This window comes from Athene cunicularia, assembly GCF_003259725.1.
Source record: "Athene cunicularia isolate RWA chromosome 8 unlocalized genomic scaffold, athCun1 chr8_part1, whole genome shotgun sequence".
Taxonomy (NCBI): domain Eukaryota; kingdom Metazoa; phylum Chordata; class Aves; order Strigiformes; family Strigidae; genus Athene; species Athene cunicularia.
Window position 1 is genome coordinate 18,606,367 of NW_020799109.1, and position 17,624 is coordinate 18,623,990.

The 17,624-nt window shown below is 35.2% G+C and overlaps 1 protein-coding gene across 1 annotated transcript in view; it reads left to right on the forward strand.

Moving 5' to 3' along the window:
• The window catches only part of RPAP2 (RNA polymerase II associated protein 2), a 39,584-nt gene extending 22,839 nt beyond the window's left edge, over window positions 1-16,745 (forward strand). Inside the window, exon 12 of the mRNA XM_026853928.1 lies at window positions 16,025-16,745. Coding sequence (XP_026709729.1) covers window positions 16,025-16,208 — 184 coding nt within the window. The 3' untranslated portion in view covers window positions 16,209-16,745. The remainder of the gene's footprint in view (window positions 1-16,024) is intronic.
• Window positions 16,746-17,624: the final 879 nt, after the last annotated feature.

Below are 17,624 nucleotides of genomic sequence, written 5' to 3' on the forward strand. Positions count from 1 at the left end.
GGTCTCTATCTGTAGTGTTATATTATTGCGTGAAACAGAGAAAAAGCAAGTTTGTCTTAACACGTTAAATTTAAAAGTATATTCTTCCCTTTTTCACTCTTAATAATTTTGGGTTGTCATTTGGTGAGTCTGAACTGAAATGGGTTTTCTGTTAAGCAGTTCTTACTTATCAGCACTTTCTAAACAAACTCAAATCTGCTGGTTTGGCATACTGTGGAGGAGATCAGTATTACTTTACTTCCTCCTAGCATATTCCAGTATTACTTAGGAAACTTATATAGAACAGTATTTTGAGGGATTTGCAGTGTTGGCAATTGGAACATTAATCAGTGCCAACTTGAAAATTAATTAATTAAATATCATCGTCATTCAAAAGGGAGAAAATCGAAGAAGAAACTTTTAGCGGTTTCAAAGGTGTTTCTCCTTATCCAGAAAAATGCCACTGTGTTGCTGTAGTGCTTGTACACACAAAAGTGACGCTGTGGATTTCATTGCAGCACGGGCAGCTGCAGTCTTTTTCCATTCTAGTATTTCTCATGGATAGCCTTCTAATGGGGGTTTTGGATGTGCTGCCTAACTTTCAGGCTTGCCCAGCACAAACTCTCTGAGGTGAGTCCAGGATAATTAGTTCCCCTTTACAGTTCTGACCCTTGACCTTGTCAGCAGGAGTGGATGGAGCCTTAGCACGTGCTGTCTCTTGGACTTCTGTTGTGTGGAGTTAGGGGAATTGTCTCAGAAAGTTGTCCTCTCTGCACCTGCCAGTTTTGCTGCCCAGTGCAAGGAAAGAGCAGGGTCATGGCTGTCTGCCAAGTCTCTTGGAAATCTCTCCAAGCCACAGAAATCTACATGTTCCAGCAGCTGTATGTGTGGCCGTTGAGACTGAAGTCATGCCCAACTGTGCAGAGCTGGCATGCAAAGTGCATCACCAGTAACAAATTGTCCTTCATGGTGGTGGTGTTCTGCCTAGTCTTTTTGTTAGACTCTGGAAATATTTATGTTGAACATAATTTCTGATCTTCTACTTTGCTCACTTGGGAACTTTATATCGCAAGGGTACTTATGAATTAAGAATATGATAGTAGGGAAAGTACTTTTCTCTGCCACTTCATTTTTGTCTTTTGTGTGAGTAAAAGAGATTTTTGTTGCAACTTCTGTTTCAGTCTTCTGAAAGATAGCATGCTAGATTTCAGAAGTCTGCTTTATCATGTTGACTCTTTGGAGAGCTAACTTGGTCAGTGGAGTTCGTGTCCTATTGAACTCTATGCCACAACTATGTGCTGATCAAGCAGATGGAAAAATTGCCCAGCCCTATTAGTGAGAGAACAGTTTTAAATTTAAGATTCTTGAAAAGGTATATATTTAAAAGATTTCTTTTGTAATGTCATGTTTTTCCTCCTTCCATAATTGCTGCCTACAGCTTTGTTTATTGGAAGTCATGTTGTAGCACAGAATAAGTTGTACAGTTACACAGTAATATAGACAGTTCTGAACTAAAGCTGCAAGTAAGATGTGAGTAATCCACACTGTTAACAGCTGCCCTAAACTAAGTTTTAAGCTAAATGTCTTTTAATTTCATCCACAGAGCAAGCGGAACTGTTAATTTTGCAACTGAATCCTGAAGCTGTAACCCTATGAAAATATACTTGTTTCCTTATTAATAATTAATCTTAATACATTCAATGCAAACATTATCATGAAACATTACCCATCTGTTAAAAGAAAAACATGACTTTGACATACACTTGTATTTTTTTTTTTTCAGAGTTTTAACATTACCTCAGTAAGCCTTCTAATGAACAGCCTACATTAATGGGGACATGACACACAGGCAGTGTTTTTGACTTAAAGGAAACTTCATCATAAGATGAAAATCAGTGTTGATTTGGCTTGTTTCTAAACAAACAAAAAACAAATGTAGAGGTACATATCATTGGAAAGGTTACTATGGCTTCCTAGCATGTGATCCCCAGGTATTATGTACCAGCAGAATTTTTAGCATGGGTTCTGGATTTATTTGATTGGTTCTGTGCAGTGTCATATTGGTGCCTCTACTAGGCTAAGTCTCATGTTCTATTTTTCTTTGGCACTGCAGTAAATTGTTTCCAAAGTAGAAGTATTGTTCCTTAACTTTTCTGGAACCACTATAACAGAAAAACTTTGATTATGGAAAATCTGTGAAAGAGCAGTATCTTTGAAGATCTCATCATTCCTCTCCTTGTGGTGCTTGATGCACATTATGGAATGTAAAACATTCCATATATATAATGCTAGACAGTAAGACAGGCTGTCTAGAAAGACAATACTTCATTCCAGAGATTAGTTTTCTGTGCTGTATTGCTGTTGAAAGTGCCAGACCTGACATGGCAGACAGTATTTCTGCTATGAAGTATATAATAGGGATAAACTAAAAATTATTCAGAGGCATGAAAAATTTGGAGGGGAGAGGAGATTACAACTAATTAATTCAGAAAGAAGGCAAATTACTTTTTTTATCTTATAATTGCTGGTGGGCAGTACACTGATGAACTGCAGACTTGTTTTCATTTCCCAATAGTTTTGGAATTGAGTGCAAAGGAAGCTTGTATTTCTTCTCATTAGTTTTTTACTTCTTGAGATGTAAAAAATTTTGACACCCAGTCGTGTCCTCTAGTCTGGCAGTTAAATTCTGATCCTGATGAGGGATGTTAACAGTGAAGGCAAAAAATGTGCAGTATTTTCTGAAATATGTTCTTTACATATTTATGAAAACAGAAAATACAGTCTCTTTGGGGAAGGAAGGAAGGGATGGAAGGGAGGGAGGAAATGTTACTGACAAGATGATGATGTATGAAGTGTATCTCTAGGTAATGGGCTATGATGAAGCTCTCAGAATTTGCAGACAATCCAAGATAGTGGATTTAGCATCAGGGTGCAGGTGGCTCTCCTGATGCGGTGTATAATTAAAATAAAAAATTGGGGTAAGCTGGCAACCATCAGTTAACTGGAATGTTGTATTTATAAACATAACTATATTTTCATACAACTTTGCATGGCATAATACAAAGAAACCAAAGCAGTCAAGTCCGTAACAGTACATGTTCTCTTCCCATTCCTTCCCAAAAGTAAAACTGTCCTGTAATTGACTGGTAGCAAGCATAGCTATCCAGTATATGGGAGCTTAGTCTCGAAACTGCGAAGTGTGTATGTATAATTACATACTATTAGGTTCAAAACTGTTGGTGCAAAAACTGTACAGATGTTTGACTGTTTAGAGGCTTGGGATCTCAGTATGTTTCATTTCATTTGGATGTACACCACACATATCCTGTGTGACAGAAATGCATATATCGCTCTACCTCTTCCACCCTCTATCCATATGAACATTTTAAGAAGGCACTGAAGAGATCTAACTTGTTCATCATAAAACTCGGTATTTCTGAGATGAGGCATCAGTTTTTAAAAAAGATAAAGAATAGTTGAGATTCACGTGGCCCTTCCTGTTTCAAACCTCACCAGACATTCTGCTATTTTTAGGTATATGCTTAGGTCAGTGTACTCTCACAATTCAATCTTAACAGTGGTGTTCTGTCATAGAGATGGTATTCTGTCATAGAGATGGTAAAATTGAGATTAGGTGTAGAAAAGTGATTTATTGGAGATCATCAAGTCAGTGATAGATCTGGAAATAAAACAGTTAAACAGGAAGAGGGTTGTGAGGTTTTTGGGTTTTGTTTTTAAACCTACTGTGAGCTGGCATGTCTGGGAAAAAGTGTTTAAGAATCCTTAACTTTGGGGGATTTTTTAGAATCTCATTTTGAGAGGTCCAAAACTGCACTGGCATTTGTTTTCAAAACTGGGAAAGGCAAGCAGAAGAATACTGAGGTCCATATGTTTAAGGTCTGAAGAAAAAAAAATTTGAACACAGTGGAATCAAGTCTATTCCTAGCATGTCTCTTTACTCAGCTGCATTATTCCAGGTGTTTGATCTGTATATTGGGCTGAAAGGCAGATAATCGAGTTCCAGTGTTAGAAAGTTGAGAAACTAAACTATGATCAATTTTATGATCATTGTTTCCATAGTAACTGAGTACAGGTGGGTACATTTTATAAAGTCAAGTATTGACAAATGATTTACCTAAGCATATTGCATTGTAGCTGTTTTAACTGTAAGACAGTAAAATTTATTTATTCTTTCTTGATTTTATTTTTTTTTTGCATATCACTGAGATACTGAGTTGATGGGAATAGATTACCAGTATGTGGCAGCAAGAAAGTCCAGCAATTGCAAAAGTAGATGTATAGGAAAGAATGTTTAGTTCATGAAATATACCAGGCTTGTATATAAAGACATCTTTTAGATATTAAATTGTCTCGCTGTATGGGCACAATAATTTTATACAACAGTGTATATTTTACAAACTACTTAAAAGGTTCAAGCTCTCAAAAGCTTACATCTTAGCAGTTTTTAATGTTACAGAGACTTATACCTGTGCTCAATTTTATGTAGCCAAGTAACCCAAAGACTTCAATGGCATAGATTCCAGTATTTGAGAGGTGTCACAGGAAAACTTTGTGGAATATAAAAAATAAGGAATAGGAGACTGAAAAGGATGAAAGGATCAATTTTAAAATAAATTTATTAAATTTACTATTTTGACTAAGTTGAAAAAGAGGAAAAAATGGGAACAAATGCTAGAATCGTAGGACTGAGAAGTACCTTTGATCTGTCAGCTGGTTAGCAGGAAACAGACTTCAAATAAATGGAGCTTTTTAAACAAGGCCTGTCCTTGAAATGTGTACCTAAGAAACTTAGATTTGTTAGAGAGAAACAGCTGATAGTGATTTCTTCTGGGTTTATATTGTGAACTTTTTTTTTTGCCTTGGCTTTATGCAGATAAGTAAACTAAATAGAAACCTTTTGGAAAAGATCCCTGTATGAATGTAAGTGCTTTAAATGGCACTCAGTATTATAGAAGATCTGATGTTTCATATCTGTGACTAATATTGTAGTGATATTTTGGAATATGGTAGTGTAGAGGTGGGTCCCATACTCCATTTGGTTTTAAAAAAATCATCCTGCAGTTGTATCTATTAATACAAGATGGTGAACATAGTCTCTAATCCAGCAAAACTTTGTATGAAGAATACTCTGGATAAGAAACCGTAGATGTTGTTGAGCTGGTTTTGATGCTTCCGTAGTTGCCTTATGTAGAAACCTCTTGTAGAGGTTTTTCTAATCCACTGTTAAAGATACCTGCAAACTCTGATTTGCATATGATTGCCCAAGTAATTGTTTTTTGCCAGACTTATATGGTATTTGTGTTGATGGTGGTATTAGTAGTCATTTTAAAGTAAGTAAGTTTTGGAAATATAACAGGAAGCAAATAGAACCATTACATATTTTTACTATAGCTTTAAAGGAGTCGTGGGTCCCTGAATTTTTGTCACTGGCATTGCAACATCAAAGTATTTCCAGAGTGTTGGCTGCCTTCTTTCTCATTAGACAGGCTCAGCCTGGGTTAAAAACAGCGATCCCCAAATATTTAACGAAGCCAACTGCTTTGTATTACAGGTTCAACATAATGCTAGCAAATGCTTGCAGAGCATGTGATGTCATTTTCCACCTGCTGAATGTTCTGAAATGTGTAGTTCCTTTCCTGGACAATTGCCAAGGGAACTTTCTTTATTTTATATGTGCATATATAAGGTCAGGAAACTTGCTCAAAAGGAACATTACAGGAGTGATACTGTGTGAGAAGAAACAGTGTTGATGCTTGCATTGCAATGGTTAAAATAATTGCACAAAGCAATAGACTTGTAAATTTTCTCTCAGCTGAATGGGAATTGTTGCTCTCATGTATGTGCTACTGGTCACTTATAGGGAGCTGAAATATGGAATAGTGAGAAATGCCATTTTCTAGTTACTTTCTGAGAAGAATTGTTTTACATAATTCTGTTGTGGTAAAATAGTTTGTTACATGAACTGAGGGTTTCAGATGTTTATTTTTTGAGCATTTTTAATTTCAGTTTTTTCAGTTATTTGTATATACAATGTACATTCTAAGGCATGTTGTCTTCAGTATATAATGTACAGAACTGACAGAAATACCACTAAATGTCTATACTAAATTGTTACACCATTTGATGAAATGTCTCACCGTAGTTTCTTTGAACACATTATATATTTTCAGACTTTTTTTGGGTGTTCCTTTGCATTAGACTTTTACTTTCCCTGTAAAATTAATTACTGACTTAATGATGTGAATAGAATTTTTTTTATATATAAGGTGTTTTACTTGTCCTTCATTAAAAGTCAAAGTTCATCTACCTTACAGAAGTTAATAGTGAGTTTTTTCCTTTTCTATATCTTCTTGTGTCAGTGCAACATTATAAAATCTTTTCACTTCAGGATCTTTGAAGTTACACAGCTGGCTGTTGTAAATAACAGCTGGCAGCTGATGGAGTGATCCTTAACTTTCAGGAGAGAGGAAAAAAGTGGCATAAACAATACATCCTGTTTTTCATGCAAATAGTCTGTTCATTAGGTTAAAAAAAATTACAAAGATCCAGAATATTTGCATTTTATTAAATCCGTTTTAAATAAAGTTTCTGTACCTGATAAGGTAGCTATAAGCCTGTTCCCTCAACACGTCTCCCCTGCATAGTACAGTTAAAACATTGGAGTGCCTTTCGAAAAATTCCCGTATGCAGCCTAATGGAAAAAACAAAAAAATGCTACATTAGAGTGGAACCAGCAAAGTGTTTTGCAAATGTTCGCTCGTCCTCCAAAGCCTATGTGAGGAGAGCATGATATGATGCGAGGGAACTCTGCTGTGCAGCCTGGTCCCAAGGGCCTGACCCAGCTCCCTGAGCACCGTCCTAGAAAGCAGTGGTGTTCGGGCTGGTACGGCTTTAGGTGTGCTCAGATTGCTTTCTGAATTGCCAGTTGCCTATCTGGATACAAATAACTGACTGGGGGAAAGACAAAGAAAGAAAGACCAAGCAAATCCTTTGTCTCTCTTTCAGTTGTTAGTAAGCACTTTTATCAAAAGGTTAGATAAAGCCTTGTTACTGTAGGTATGCTTTCCTTTTACTGTTGTATCCATCCAGCTGCACCACAAGTGAAATTTTGACCCCATTAAAAGGAAATGGGAGTAGACTTATGTCTGGACACTGACTTTATGAAATGTGTGTGTGGAAGGTGAACTTTAAAAGAAGAAAAATACATAGTTTGTGTAAGTATATACATAAAACGTATCAAAAAGAACATTTTTCTTCAACAGACTTGTAGAAGCTGGATAGGAAAAAATGACGGTAATGGAAACAATTAACAAAGTTAACTAGTGAATGAGCCTTAACTTTTGCCATATACTTGGATTATGTAGGAATTCCAGTTGTTGATTTTGAATCAATGTTTGTAGCATTGATTTAAATGTAGTGGACAAAAATTTTAAACTATGAATAATTTAGTTTCTGTTGCCATCAGAGGATTAAAGTGCCTGTGCTGGATTTTGTGGACAAGTCAGTACACAGTAATGAAAGGAAGTTAAATAGTAAATAAAACATAAGTTGCACTTCTACACAAGCTTTGTAGCACAAGCTACAAAATTCTTGTCTTTATGATGAGAATAGGATTTTCAGGCTATATTTAAAATTAGACAAGAGGTAGCTTTTTTTCCTCAGTAAGAAAATTGCCTGTTTATTTCTCTCAGTTGTTATCATTCAAGACTGTGGGCTTTGGAGTGTTTTATCTTTCATTAAGAAAATAGAATATAGGAATAAATTTGGGAAGATTGAAGAAAACAGCCCCTGAATACTGACTGTCCTCTTTGACTGATAGGATATGCTAACAAAGAGCCCCAAATTAGAGTTTGCTTTAATTTCAGAGCTGCAAATGATACTGATAATTACTCTTTTTTTGGCACTAGTATGCTTTAATTTGAAAGAAGACTTAATTCCAGAGTTATATTTAAATACTTCTGCATCTTGTTTGTAAGTTAGATCCTTCCAGTTCAAGATTGTCTGTCAAATATTAATGTGTTCTAATGGAAAATGTTCACTCTAGAGACAGTCTTTTGCTTTTAAGGGTTTTTTCTAAATGTTGAGCTTTTAAAATCATGCTCAAACTAAAGTTATAAGAAGCAAGTGGTGTTTTTTTTAACCGAAACTGTGATCTTAACAGTTAAATTACATAAGTCAAGGCTGTAATGTTTTCTAATTTCTGAGTATGATTGTGTAACCACTTAATTATACCAAAGGTTATAATTTTTTTAAGCTCCCTTACAACTACACTCATGTTGTGCTTTAGATCAACTTTCTCTCTAACACTGACTTTTGCTTGATGGATGCATTGATGGATGCATTATGCTTTAAGGTCTGTGGAAATCCCTGCTGTGATTTAAGATACTTTACTGACAAAATTGCTGTCCCTAGACAAGTGTGCTGTATCCAGTAAGTGAGGGACTCTACCTCAAATTAAGCAAGTGGTCAATATAGTGTGAAGAACATTCAGTTACAGTGATGCTTTGACTTACTCTGTCAAAATGGCTGAGTGCCTTTTGGTAGGGGTTCATGAAACTGATAAACGCAGCAAGTGTTTCAGTTCACCCCATCAACTGAAGCACTATTATTAAATGGTTGATATATTGGCGACACTCCAGTTATATGTACAGGCAGATGGTCTACAGGCTACAATACACATCTATTTCAATGAGTTTTATTGCTGATCTGTAACACTTGTTGTATTGACTCAGTCTAGCCATTTGTCTTAAACAAAACAATTACTTTTGTTTAATCAGTTACATTGAAGGCTTCCTTCATAGGAACATAATTTAAATAGAATCTAAGACTGTATTCTGTAAAACTTTTATATTAAAAGAATAGAACTTCTGATTAATAACATTTTTATTGCATTGTTAAGCCCATCAAATCTGTAACACAGGAGCAGTGCAAATATATTTGAAGTATTTTTTAAAAAAAACACCACCACCACAAAATCCCCGCAGTGCTTGTGTGCTGATGCAGTAAAACACAGTATAAGAGCATGGCTGTCCCCATTTATTCATTTACATGACTTGTGTATTTCAAGAGGATTTTTAATTTAAATGCTAAGAACTATTACTGAGAATGACCTGCAGTATCATACTGATATTTAGGTTTTATAAATCTGCTCAAAAGTTTATTTAAATCTGTGGATGAGGTTTTGTGCTATCTCTTCAACTTGCAATGCAAGGAGTAGGAAATTTACAGTAGACAGCTGCTGAAGGAGTCTTGGACTTGATGAAATTAAAGTACCTTGTAATACTGAAACAACTTCAGGGGCTCCTGTTTAGGTAATGGCATCGTCTTTGGTACTGCCCTGTAATCTGTCTGTGGTCCAAGAAGTAGTACAGTACACTCAGTATGTCCAGTGCAGCAGGGCTTGTTCTGGCCTCCTCAGTGGAGCACCTTTTCACCAGTCTTCCACAGGGTCAGTTTGAAAAACAATCCCTCTCCTACCATTTGCCAGCTGACATTGCTGCCTAAGGCTTGTTTTGATCCATGCAGTATTGTTCCAATCCTTTATACCTTGTAGAAGCAATCAAAGATGATTTCCCTCATGATTTCAACTCAAAATGGTAGGTACCGAGCTGGGAAGAAGACATCTTAATACTCCCTGAAAATTTCAAAAGCAGTTGATATTTAGGTAATACTGTCCAAAATGTTTACAAAAAAATATGTGGAGCAGGGGAAAGTTGGAAATCTTGTGGGTTTATGGCCTTGTAACTTAATTCTTCTAAGTACCAATTAATTATTCATAAAGATGGGCTGTCCTACATTCATGACTTTGTTTTTCCAAATCCAGAATTAACTCTTAATAGTCTTGCAAGTGTGAGTTTTGAATAGAAGTTTGACAGACTTCCAAATTAATTTCCATTATCTGTGGCTCACACATTGATGGTATTCCCTGCTTCTGAATTAAAGACTTAGCCTTTGATAAGCTGCTCTGCTTTCAGAGCCATTTGATCACACACATACAAAGAGTACTGGATCGCTAACCAGTTCTTGCCAAATCCCAGCAACACACTTCAGTGTAGAGTTTCCACTAAAATATTTTTCATTTGTGTCTGAAGATTGGCAATATCCTGGAAGACTTTTAGTGTAAAGGGTTTTTCTATTCAAATAGACTTTAGTGTAAGCAGTAGGCAGGTAATGATCAATGACACTCCACAGATTACTTTTTTTTAACATTGTTTCTCTTAAATCAGTCCTTGTTAACAGTGTGACATGACTTTATGTCATAGCAACAGAGCAAATATGCTTTAGAGTAGTGCTAACAGCTGATTGATCTCTATGAACCTTTAACAGCTATGTCAAATCACTCCAACTGCTGTTAGAGGCTTATAAGCACTTTTACTCTTTGTTAAGTGTACATAGAAGGTGTTACTAGACCTTCAGCTAAGATGCTTGTGAGATGAGAGGACTAGATTGGTCATAGCTATAGTCCCATTTGTGACTGTCCAAAGACAGCAAAAAATGCATTGGACTTCCTTGCAGGTAGGGACCCTTAGCAATAGTCTGTTGATGGCACCTCAATCAGAGACTTCTTGGCACCCTCCCTGTAGCACACATGCAGTAGTCTGCATCTGTGTTTTTGTTTGGGGAAGGGGTGAAAAAAAACAATAGTGCTGCCTACAGTTGTTGCCAGTGCTTCGTTTCTGTGTTCTGAAATGACTTCAAGAAACTTTTGTGATCATTAGTGCAACTCCATCATTCTGATAGAAGAATAGTTATCACTTATCCTGGTTGTGATGCTCTTAAAAAAGTATGTCTTTTCTTATAGGCAAAGGTAGAAAGAAATTGAGAAAATTAAAAAGAAATCAAATTCTGTGTTGTGATGATTATCTTAAGTGTCTTAAGGGGCTCAAATGCCTGTAACTGGCAAAAATGTTTCTATCCTTTTTTCCAAAGCTTTCTGTGGAAGGGCAGGTGGTGCTTGCCTGTTCCGTTATTCTGCTTTATAAATCTGTTCTTGTTCAAGTTCCAAGCATGCTGAACAAAGTAAGGGACTGAAATAATCGTGTTCAGATCCATGGCTTCTGCCACAATCAGTGGCTTTTATTTTTTTAAGTTTCTGCCATTAGAAAAAGTTAGGAAGACTGCCATTACTTATCTTTTTCTAGGAGGAGCTTATTATTATTATTCTTTTGAGAATAAGCATATGGCATTTCTTCATGAGTATACAAGGGTTTTGTGTGATATCAGGTAAATATATACACTCAAATTCTCAACACTTGCTGTGTACTTTTTAAGTGACCGATTTTGGGGAATGGAAATGAACTCAACTCCTAGGTGGTTGTGTTTTTACCCCTGTTTTCAGGCATCTATTTCAGAGAGCTGTAACTAACTGATAGAGTGACACCTTTGAAAATTTAACTTTTTTCAGAAGGGATCACAGAATACATCTTAAACAAAACTTCCAGAAAGGTTTTCTTGAGGTCCATAATCTGAGGGGAGGATGGTACTGTACAGTTAGGGATGTTTTTGGAAAGGCTATTCACACTTTAAGATAGGAATTGCCAATTAGCTCTTTTACCTACATAAAAATATAGCCCCCCCCCCTAATCTTTTCTGAATGTATTCAGCTATCTTGTTTAAGGTATGCATAGATCTAAGAATGACTTGTGCACACTACCATATCAATTAATGAAATTTACCTCATATAATGTGAGTGACTTCTAAAAATATTTTATTTTAGGTGAAACTCCTAAATATACTTGTCAAACATTTTTTGTAAGGCAACTAATTCATAGAAAGTTTGAGTCTTGAGTTGAAGCACTGAAACTATGTAAACATTCTGCAATAGCCAGATGCCATTTAATAGCTTGATAATAATAGCTTGGTCTTCCCATGAATTCCACTTTCTTTTTTTTTTTTTTTCTTGAATATGTAACATATGTCGAATAGCCAGCAAATACAAATTTTATCAATCAGATATAGTTTGACATTTTTAACACTTTTTAAACTTTACAAAGACCTGTTTACCATATGGTGTAAGTGGGTGTGCAGGAAACGGCACTGTTACATGAAGTCTGATATATACTGTACTACTTTTCCATGAACTGAGCGTGAACACTTCCTTTTAACGGGTGTGCTGAAGGCAAGCCTTTGAAGCATGGGTGTATAACTTTGGACAGTAACATTTACGTTTGTGTGTTTCTGTAGGTGATTGCTCTAAAATCACTTAATCCTTTAGCTTTTCTTATTTTTTTTTTATTTTATTCATTAAACTTTGTTCCACATAAATGTTGCAACATGTGAAAGAAGTAACAGAAAATCAGAATTTATATTTTTTGGGTTGTTGCAGTAGTGAGTTGTTATTATTGTGGTCCAAAGTATACTATTTCCTGTTTATATTCTGCATCTTTTGAAGATGCTACAGAGTTTTGAGGCAATTCCATGATCCTTGAACCAAAATCCTATATATCATTAAATTGTATTAGTCATGATAGTTTCTTCAGCTTTCAGTGACTTGAAGATATTGATTCCAAATACAGTTTGGGCTTATTTGCATACAGTTATGGTTTAATTCAGTTAGCATTTCATACAAAGATGAGAGCACAGCTCTTAGTGCTCTGTTGTGCAGTATCTCAAATAAATATACATTGATACTTAGAGCATAGAACTTACCATTCTAGTGAAAACAGCAACTTGTGCTCGCTCCTTTTGAAGACAAAAGCTTCTGCTTCTGTTCCAACAACCGCTTAAAAGTAGAAAAGTACTTGATAACAACTACTGCTTTTCAAATGACTAGTTAAAGCATCTTTAAATGCCAAAAGGACAGATTTCCAAGATTAAAGTGTTTGTACATGTATTCATAAACGTTTAACATGTCCCATCTAGATGCAATTTTTAACTAATTGCTAGAAACTTAGAAATTACTTTTTGATTTAGTCTCCTTCTTATCAAATAATTAGTAGCTTAACTAGTTTTTTAAAAGTTCAGGTAAGGAAAAAGTTTAACCTACAGCTAAAACATTGGGTCTTTTTTTTTAAACTTTGTTTCTCAATATTTAACTCGGCAGTTTCTATGACAATAGCAATACCTTTTTCTTTCTTAGTATGAGCTGTAATAACTACCCTTTAAACAGAATGTCTTAAACAGGGGCTGATAGTTAGGACATGTTTGTAGTTCATGAAACTATGTAATATTACAAACTGCAGTTCAAAAAAAAAAAAAAAAAGACTGCTTAGCATGTGAGCTTTAAGGTATAAAGATTTTAGAATATTACTTAACACTACACAAGTTTTCTGCTCTTTTTGAAAAAGAATGTCCTTATTGATGTGCTTTTAAGCCCAAGGCAGGAGGAAGAAAATTCAGGTGAAAATGCATGTAAATCTACAACATTGCCAAGAGAGTGTTTTGCAGTGTTACAGCCACCTGGCACCAGCACTCAGGAAGTCATGACTGTTTGTGCCACCAGTCTCTGTTCATATATAACCTACATAATCCTGAGAAGGGTAAACTGAAGACTAGTAATAACGCATCTCCAGGTCTTTCTTCCACTATCCTTGTCTCCAGACTAACACCCTGAAATGGTCACTCTGATCCTCTATCAGCACTTCCTCTGCCTCCCTGCTAATAAAACATGATAATGCAAAAATCAGCCTCCAGATTGCCAACCCTGGGCAGAGGCACTCTGTTTTACCAGTTTAAATAGTAACTGCTACACTTCTCTAAGAAACAACTCAGTCCTGTCTGTCATGATGTACATTACAAAACCTAGTGGCCTCAGTCCAAAAAATCACAAATCCAACTATGAATACTCTTTTTGTGGGAGGGTTTATGTAGCAGAGTTTGTGCATAAATCTGTTTCCACACCATGTCCTAACTTTGAGCATCTCTTAAAGTCTTTCTCACCAAGTGTCAGTGTTTGATTGTTGAAATATTTAGCTAAATGCGCATACTGAAATGGAATCCAAAAAGAAATTGTTTTCCATTTAACTCATTAAAAATGTATTTAATAATAAAAATGCTTTGTAAATTTATTTTTATATTAAAGGACTCTATTTACTATGTCTTGTAAGATCCTTTGTGTTGTATCACCATTTTTGCTTAATTTAGAAGAATTTTCTTTTATATGCAGCTTTCTTGAAGTGGAGATGGTCTTAATACCAGTGACTGCAGGGAGATTGATCTCAGTTGTTACTCACTTAAAGGCTTTCTGAGCTGGGAAGTTTTTAGGAAGCTGTAGACTTGAGTTTCTTAGTGAAAGTACATATGCTAAAATAACAAACATATTCTAAAATAACTCTTTCCTATATGGTGTCAGTGGCACTGTTTCTCTAAATACAGTATCCAAGATGAAATAACTGTTTCTGGGATATGATCCCAAGTATTCTATTCAGCTATTACTACCTTTGCAATATTTTGCAATAGAAATATGAGAAAAAGAAAGGACTTTCAGATAAAATTAAAGCACAAATGAAAACTGACAGCTGTACGTTTCACCTTATCTCCATACAGATATTACATATGTAGATGATCTGCATGGCGATAGCTCCTTCCAAACTGAGAAACGCGTGTTAGTAGCAGCACTACGCTTGTTTGGGTTTGGATTCTTTCAAGATTATGCTTTCTGTCGCTGTTCTTGTTGATTCTGGAACTAAATGCAATATACAGTAACATGTGCCTTGCAGTTTCCATGATTTCAGATGATGAATAGCACTCTCTCTGGGGACGTGCCCTATTTATTTCCATTGTCTGTTCTCATGTATATACTTTATTCTCCTAGATGGCAACTACTTTCAGCTTCCATTCATTGTAATTTTTAAAATCAGTGGAAACTGTATGAACTCCATCTACTCAGCAGTTCAGAAAACCAGGCCCAAATAGAAGATTGTCTGTAAAATGTTGCTAAATAGCAAATTTTGAAAGGCCAAGTATGGTTTAAATTTTAAAGCTAAACTTCATGAACTGAATTGAGAAATATAATTTCCTCCCTCTCACTCCCCGTTTTGATTATTTTATTTTTCTGAAGCACTCTAAGACTGCATGTACTTTGAGACTTCAAGCACTTAATTTTGTTACCAAAACAGAAAATAGTTTCACTATAGCGTCAGCTTTAAAGCTGAAGCTTAGTATCCCTTTTAAGAACTTTGCAAGATTAAATTAGCTCTGTTCTAGTTTTGTCTGGCTTTCTTAAAGCCTATTTTATTTTAAAGTTCAGTGTATAAGAAGTATAATTTAGACTGTTTTACGGTACAGACTGTCAAACCTAAGAAATCAAATTGCTGTGATTACTCCCTCAAATTGCTCCTCAGTTTGAAAATTTAATTGATGTTTCATGTGCCCATGTACATCAAGTGAAAGTAATAGTTATAGTAATGCAAAAGGCTTCTAGGTGTTTGGAGAAAACTCAGCTTAAAGCAAGATGTGTCTGCTATTTTGACATACTGTGTGTTTATGGCATACAGAACGGGAGAATCATCCAAGTAAGTGACCCTTTTGAATGTCTTTATGAAGTTTGACAGAATGTGACTGACCAATTAAGTACCACTTCTGTCAGGGAGCCCTGTTAATAATTTGTAGTTAAAATATTCTTGGTTACTTTTAAGATAAAATTTTATAGCTCTTTCATATTTTACTCATACAAAGAACTATACAGCTTTTACAGTATGAATGTTTAGGAGCTTTTTGGTAAAGAAGAAAATAATGACTGCTGTCTTCCTTTTTTTATGTGTAATTATATAACATTTTGCACTTTGTTCTGAATTTTGTTTGTATTATATAATATCAATATACAACTGATAAGAGGCATACAAACTATGAGCCTATTTTTTCTAATTAGATTATTAAGTTTCACTACATTAATAAAAATTTGTATTTTGGTACAGGTCATATTGTATGTAATACAGTCTTATGTACTGTAATGAATCAAGTGTGATGTTATAAACTGCCTTTCTTCAATACAGTTGTTGGAACTCACAAGCTTTGCTTTTTTATATCTGACGTTGAAAATTTGCTTTTCTGTATCAAATATGTTTGGGTTTGGTTTTTTTGCCAGATTGTCACAATTTACTCCACTTTTCAAGAATACTCAGATGAGCCCAATACACACACAGTTCCTGACTACATTGCTGGAAGAACTGCATTTCAAAAATGAAGATCTGGAAAGTTTAACAAGAATATTTAAAAAAGACTGCCCGCTTGAATGGTCAGTCGATTTTAAGCTAATTTGCATGCCATAAAACTAAGCCAGATAACTAACTGTTTTAATTTTCAGCATTTTGTAAGTATGCACAGTAACTACAGATCATATCAGCCAGGGTAGAAAATGTGTAAGTACATTTTAAAGTAAAGAAATACATATGGTATGGAAATTAGTGTCATCATTTTGTCACTTACAGTAAATGCCAGCTGCTTACTTATCACTTCAATCTTTTGAGACTATATAGTTGGTTTACTGCAATTTTGGGAGGAAATTTTACTTAAGTTCTACTACAATTTATAAAAAAATTTCTGTGTGGCTACAGTGGCTAAGTGTCAGTAGGGCTTTTTATTATTAAAATGAAATTGTTGTGTTCAGTCTTTCTGATACAGAACTGAGCTAAAAGCCATATATTGTTTGCATAACACTGAGATTACAGTTTGCATTCTGGGTAGGCTGAAAAATTTAAGAGAAAATACCTCTTTATGCTGATTATATTCAACTGATTCAATGAATACAGCATTTATAGTATTTAAGCAATTAGTGTATTAACGTTGCTGATCTCGTTCCTTTGTTCCCCACAGAATAAAGTGATCATCTTAACATCTCCTACTATCTGAAATAGTGGCACAGAGAAGAAAAGAACATCTTCAATTGTTGGAACATTTTTTTTAAATGAAAAATTAAATTTAGTATTAATTGTACCTCTTGCACTACTGCTTTCTCATTTTGGTCCTGTGAATAAGAATTTTTTAGTCTTGTGGAGAAGCTAGTTGTAACAGCAGTTGTTTGAGGTATGCATGAAGACAACTAAAAATATGGATCATCTGAAAACTGTTTAGAAGCAGTAGAAAGGAATTTGGATTGGTTTGGTTTTTTTCTTGCTTTGGAAATTTTCAGCCAAAATTTGTCTACAGGAATTGGGAAAAGAGACGGGGAGGAAAACTCCGTACATAGTAGCCTGGAGTGTTAAGAAACTGCTGTTGATATTTTTCTAGTTGACCCAATGCATGGAGCAGTAATCTTTAAGAATGATGCTGACAGTACATAAAGATGTCTGATCTAGAGCCAGTTTATCTTGCTACTTCTAAGAAAGGGGTGGTCTTTGAACCTGTGTAAAAGTTATTTTTAAACAGCCTTAATTTTTACTAATCTGGACTTTAAAAACATATTTTACTAACTAAAAACTTCATTTTTTGGCTTTCAGTAGTCATTTAATTTAGAAGAGTTGTGTTGTTCAGACTGATTGTGTTTAGACTTGCTACTGTCACTAACTGATTATAAAATGCACTTTAAAACTAATGCTCTAGTAATTCTTAATGATTCCATAATGTGGTTTGTTGCATAGTTCTCAGTTCATAGGACACTGTCCTTTGAGAGACTTGACAAGGAAGTTGTAACAGCCAGTGTTGAGTCTGCAGCAAATGCCAGCACTGGTTGAGGCTGAAGCAAGACT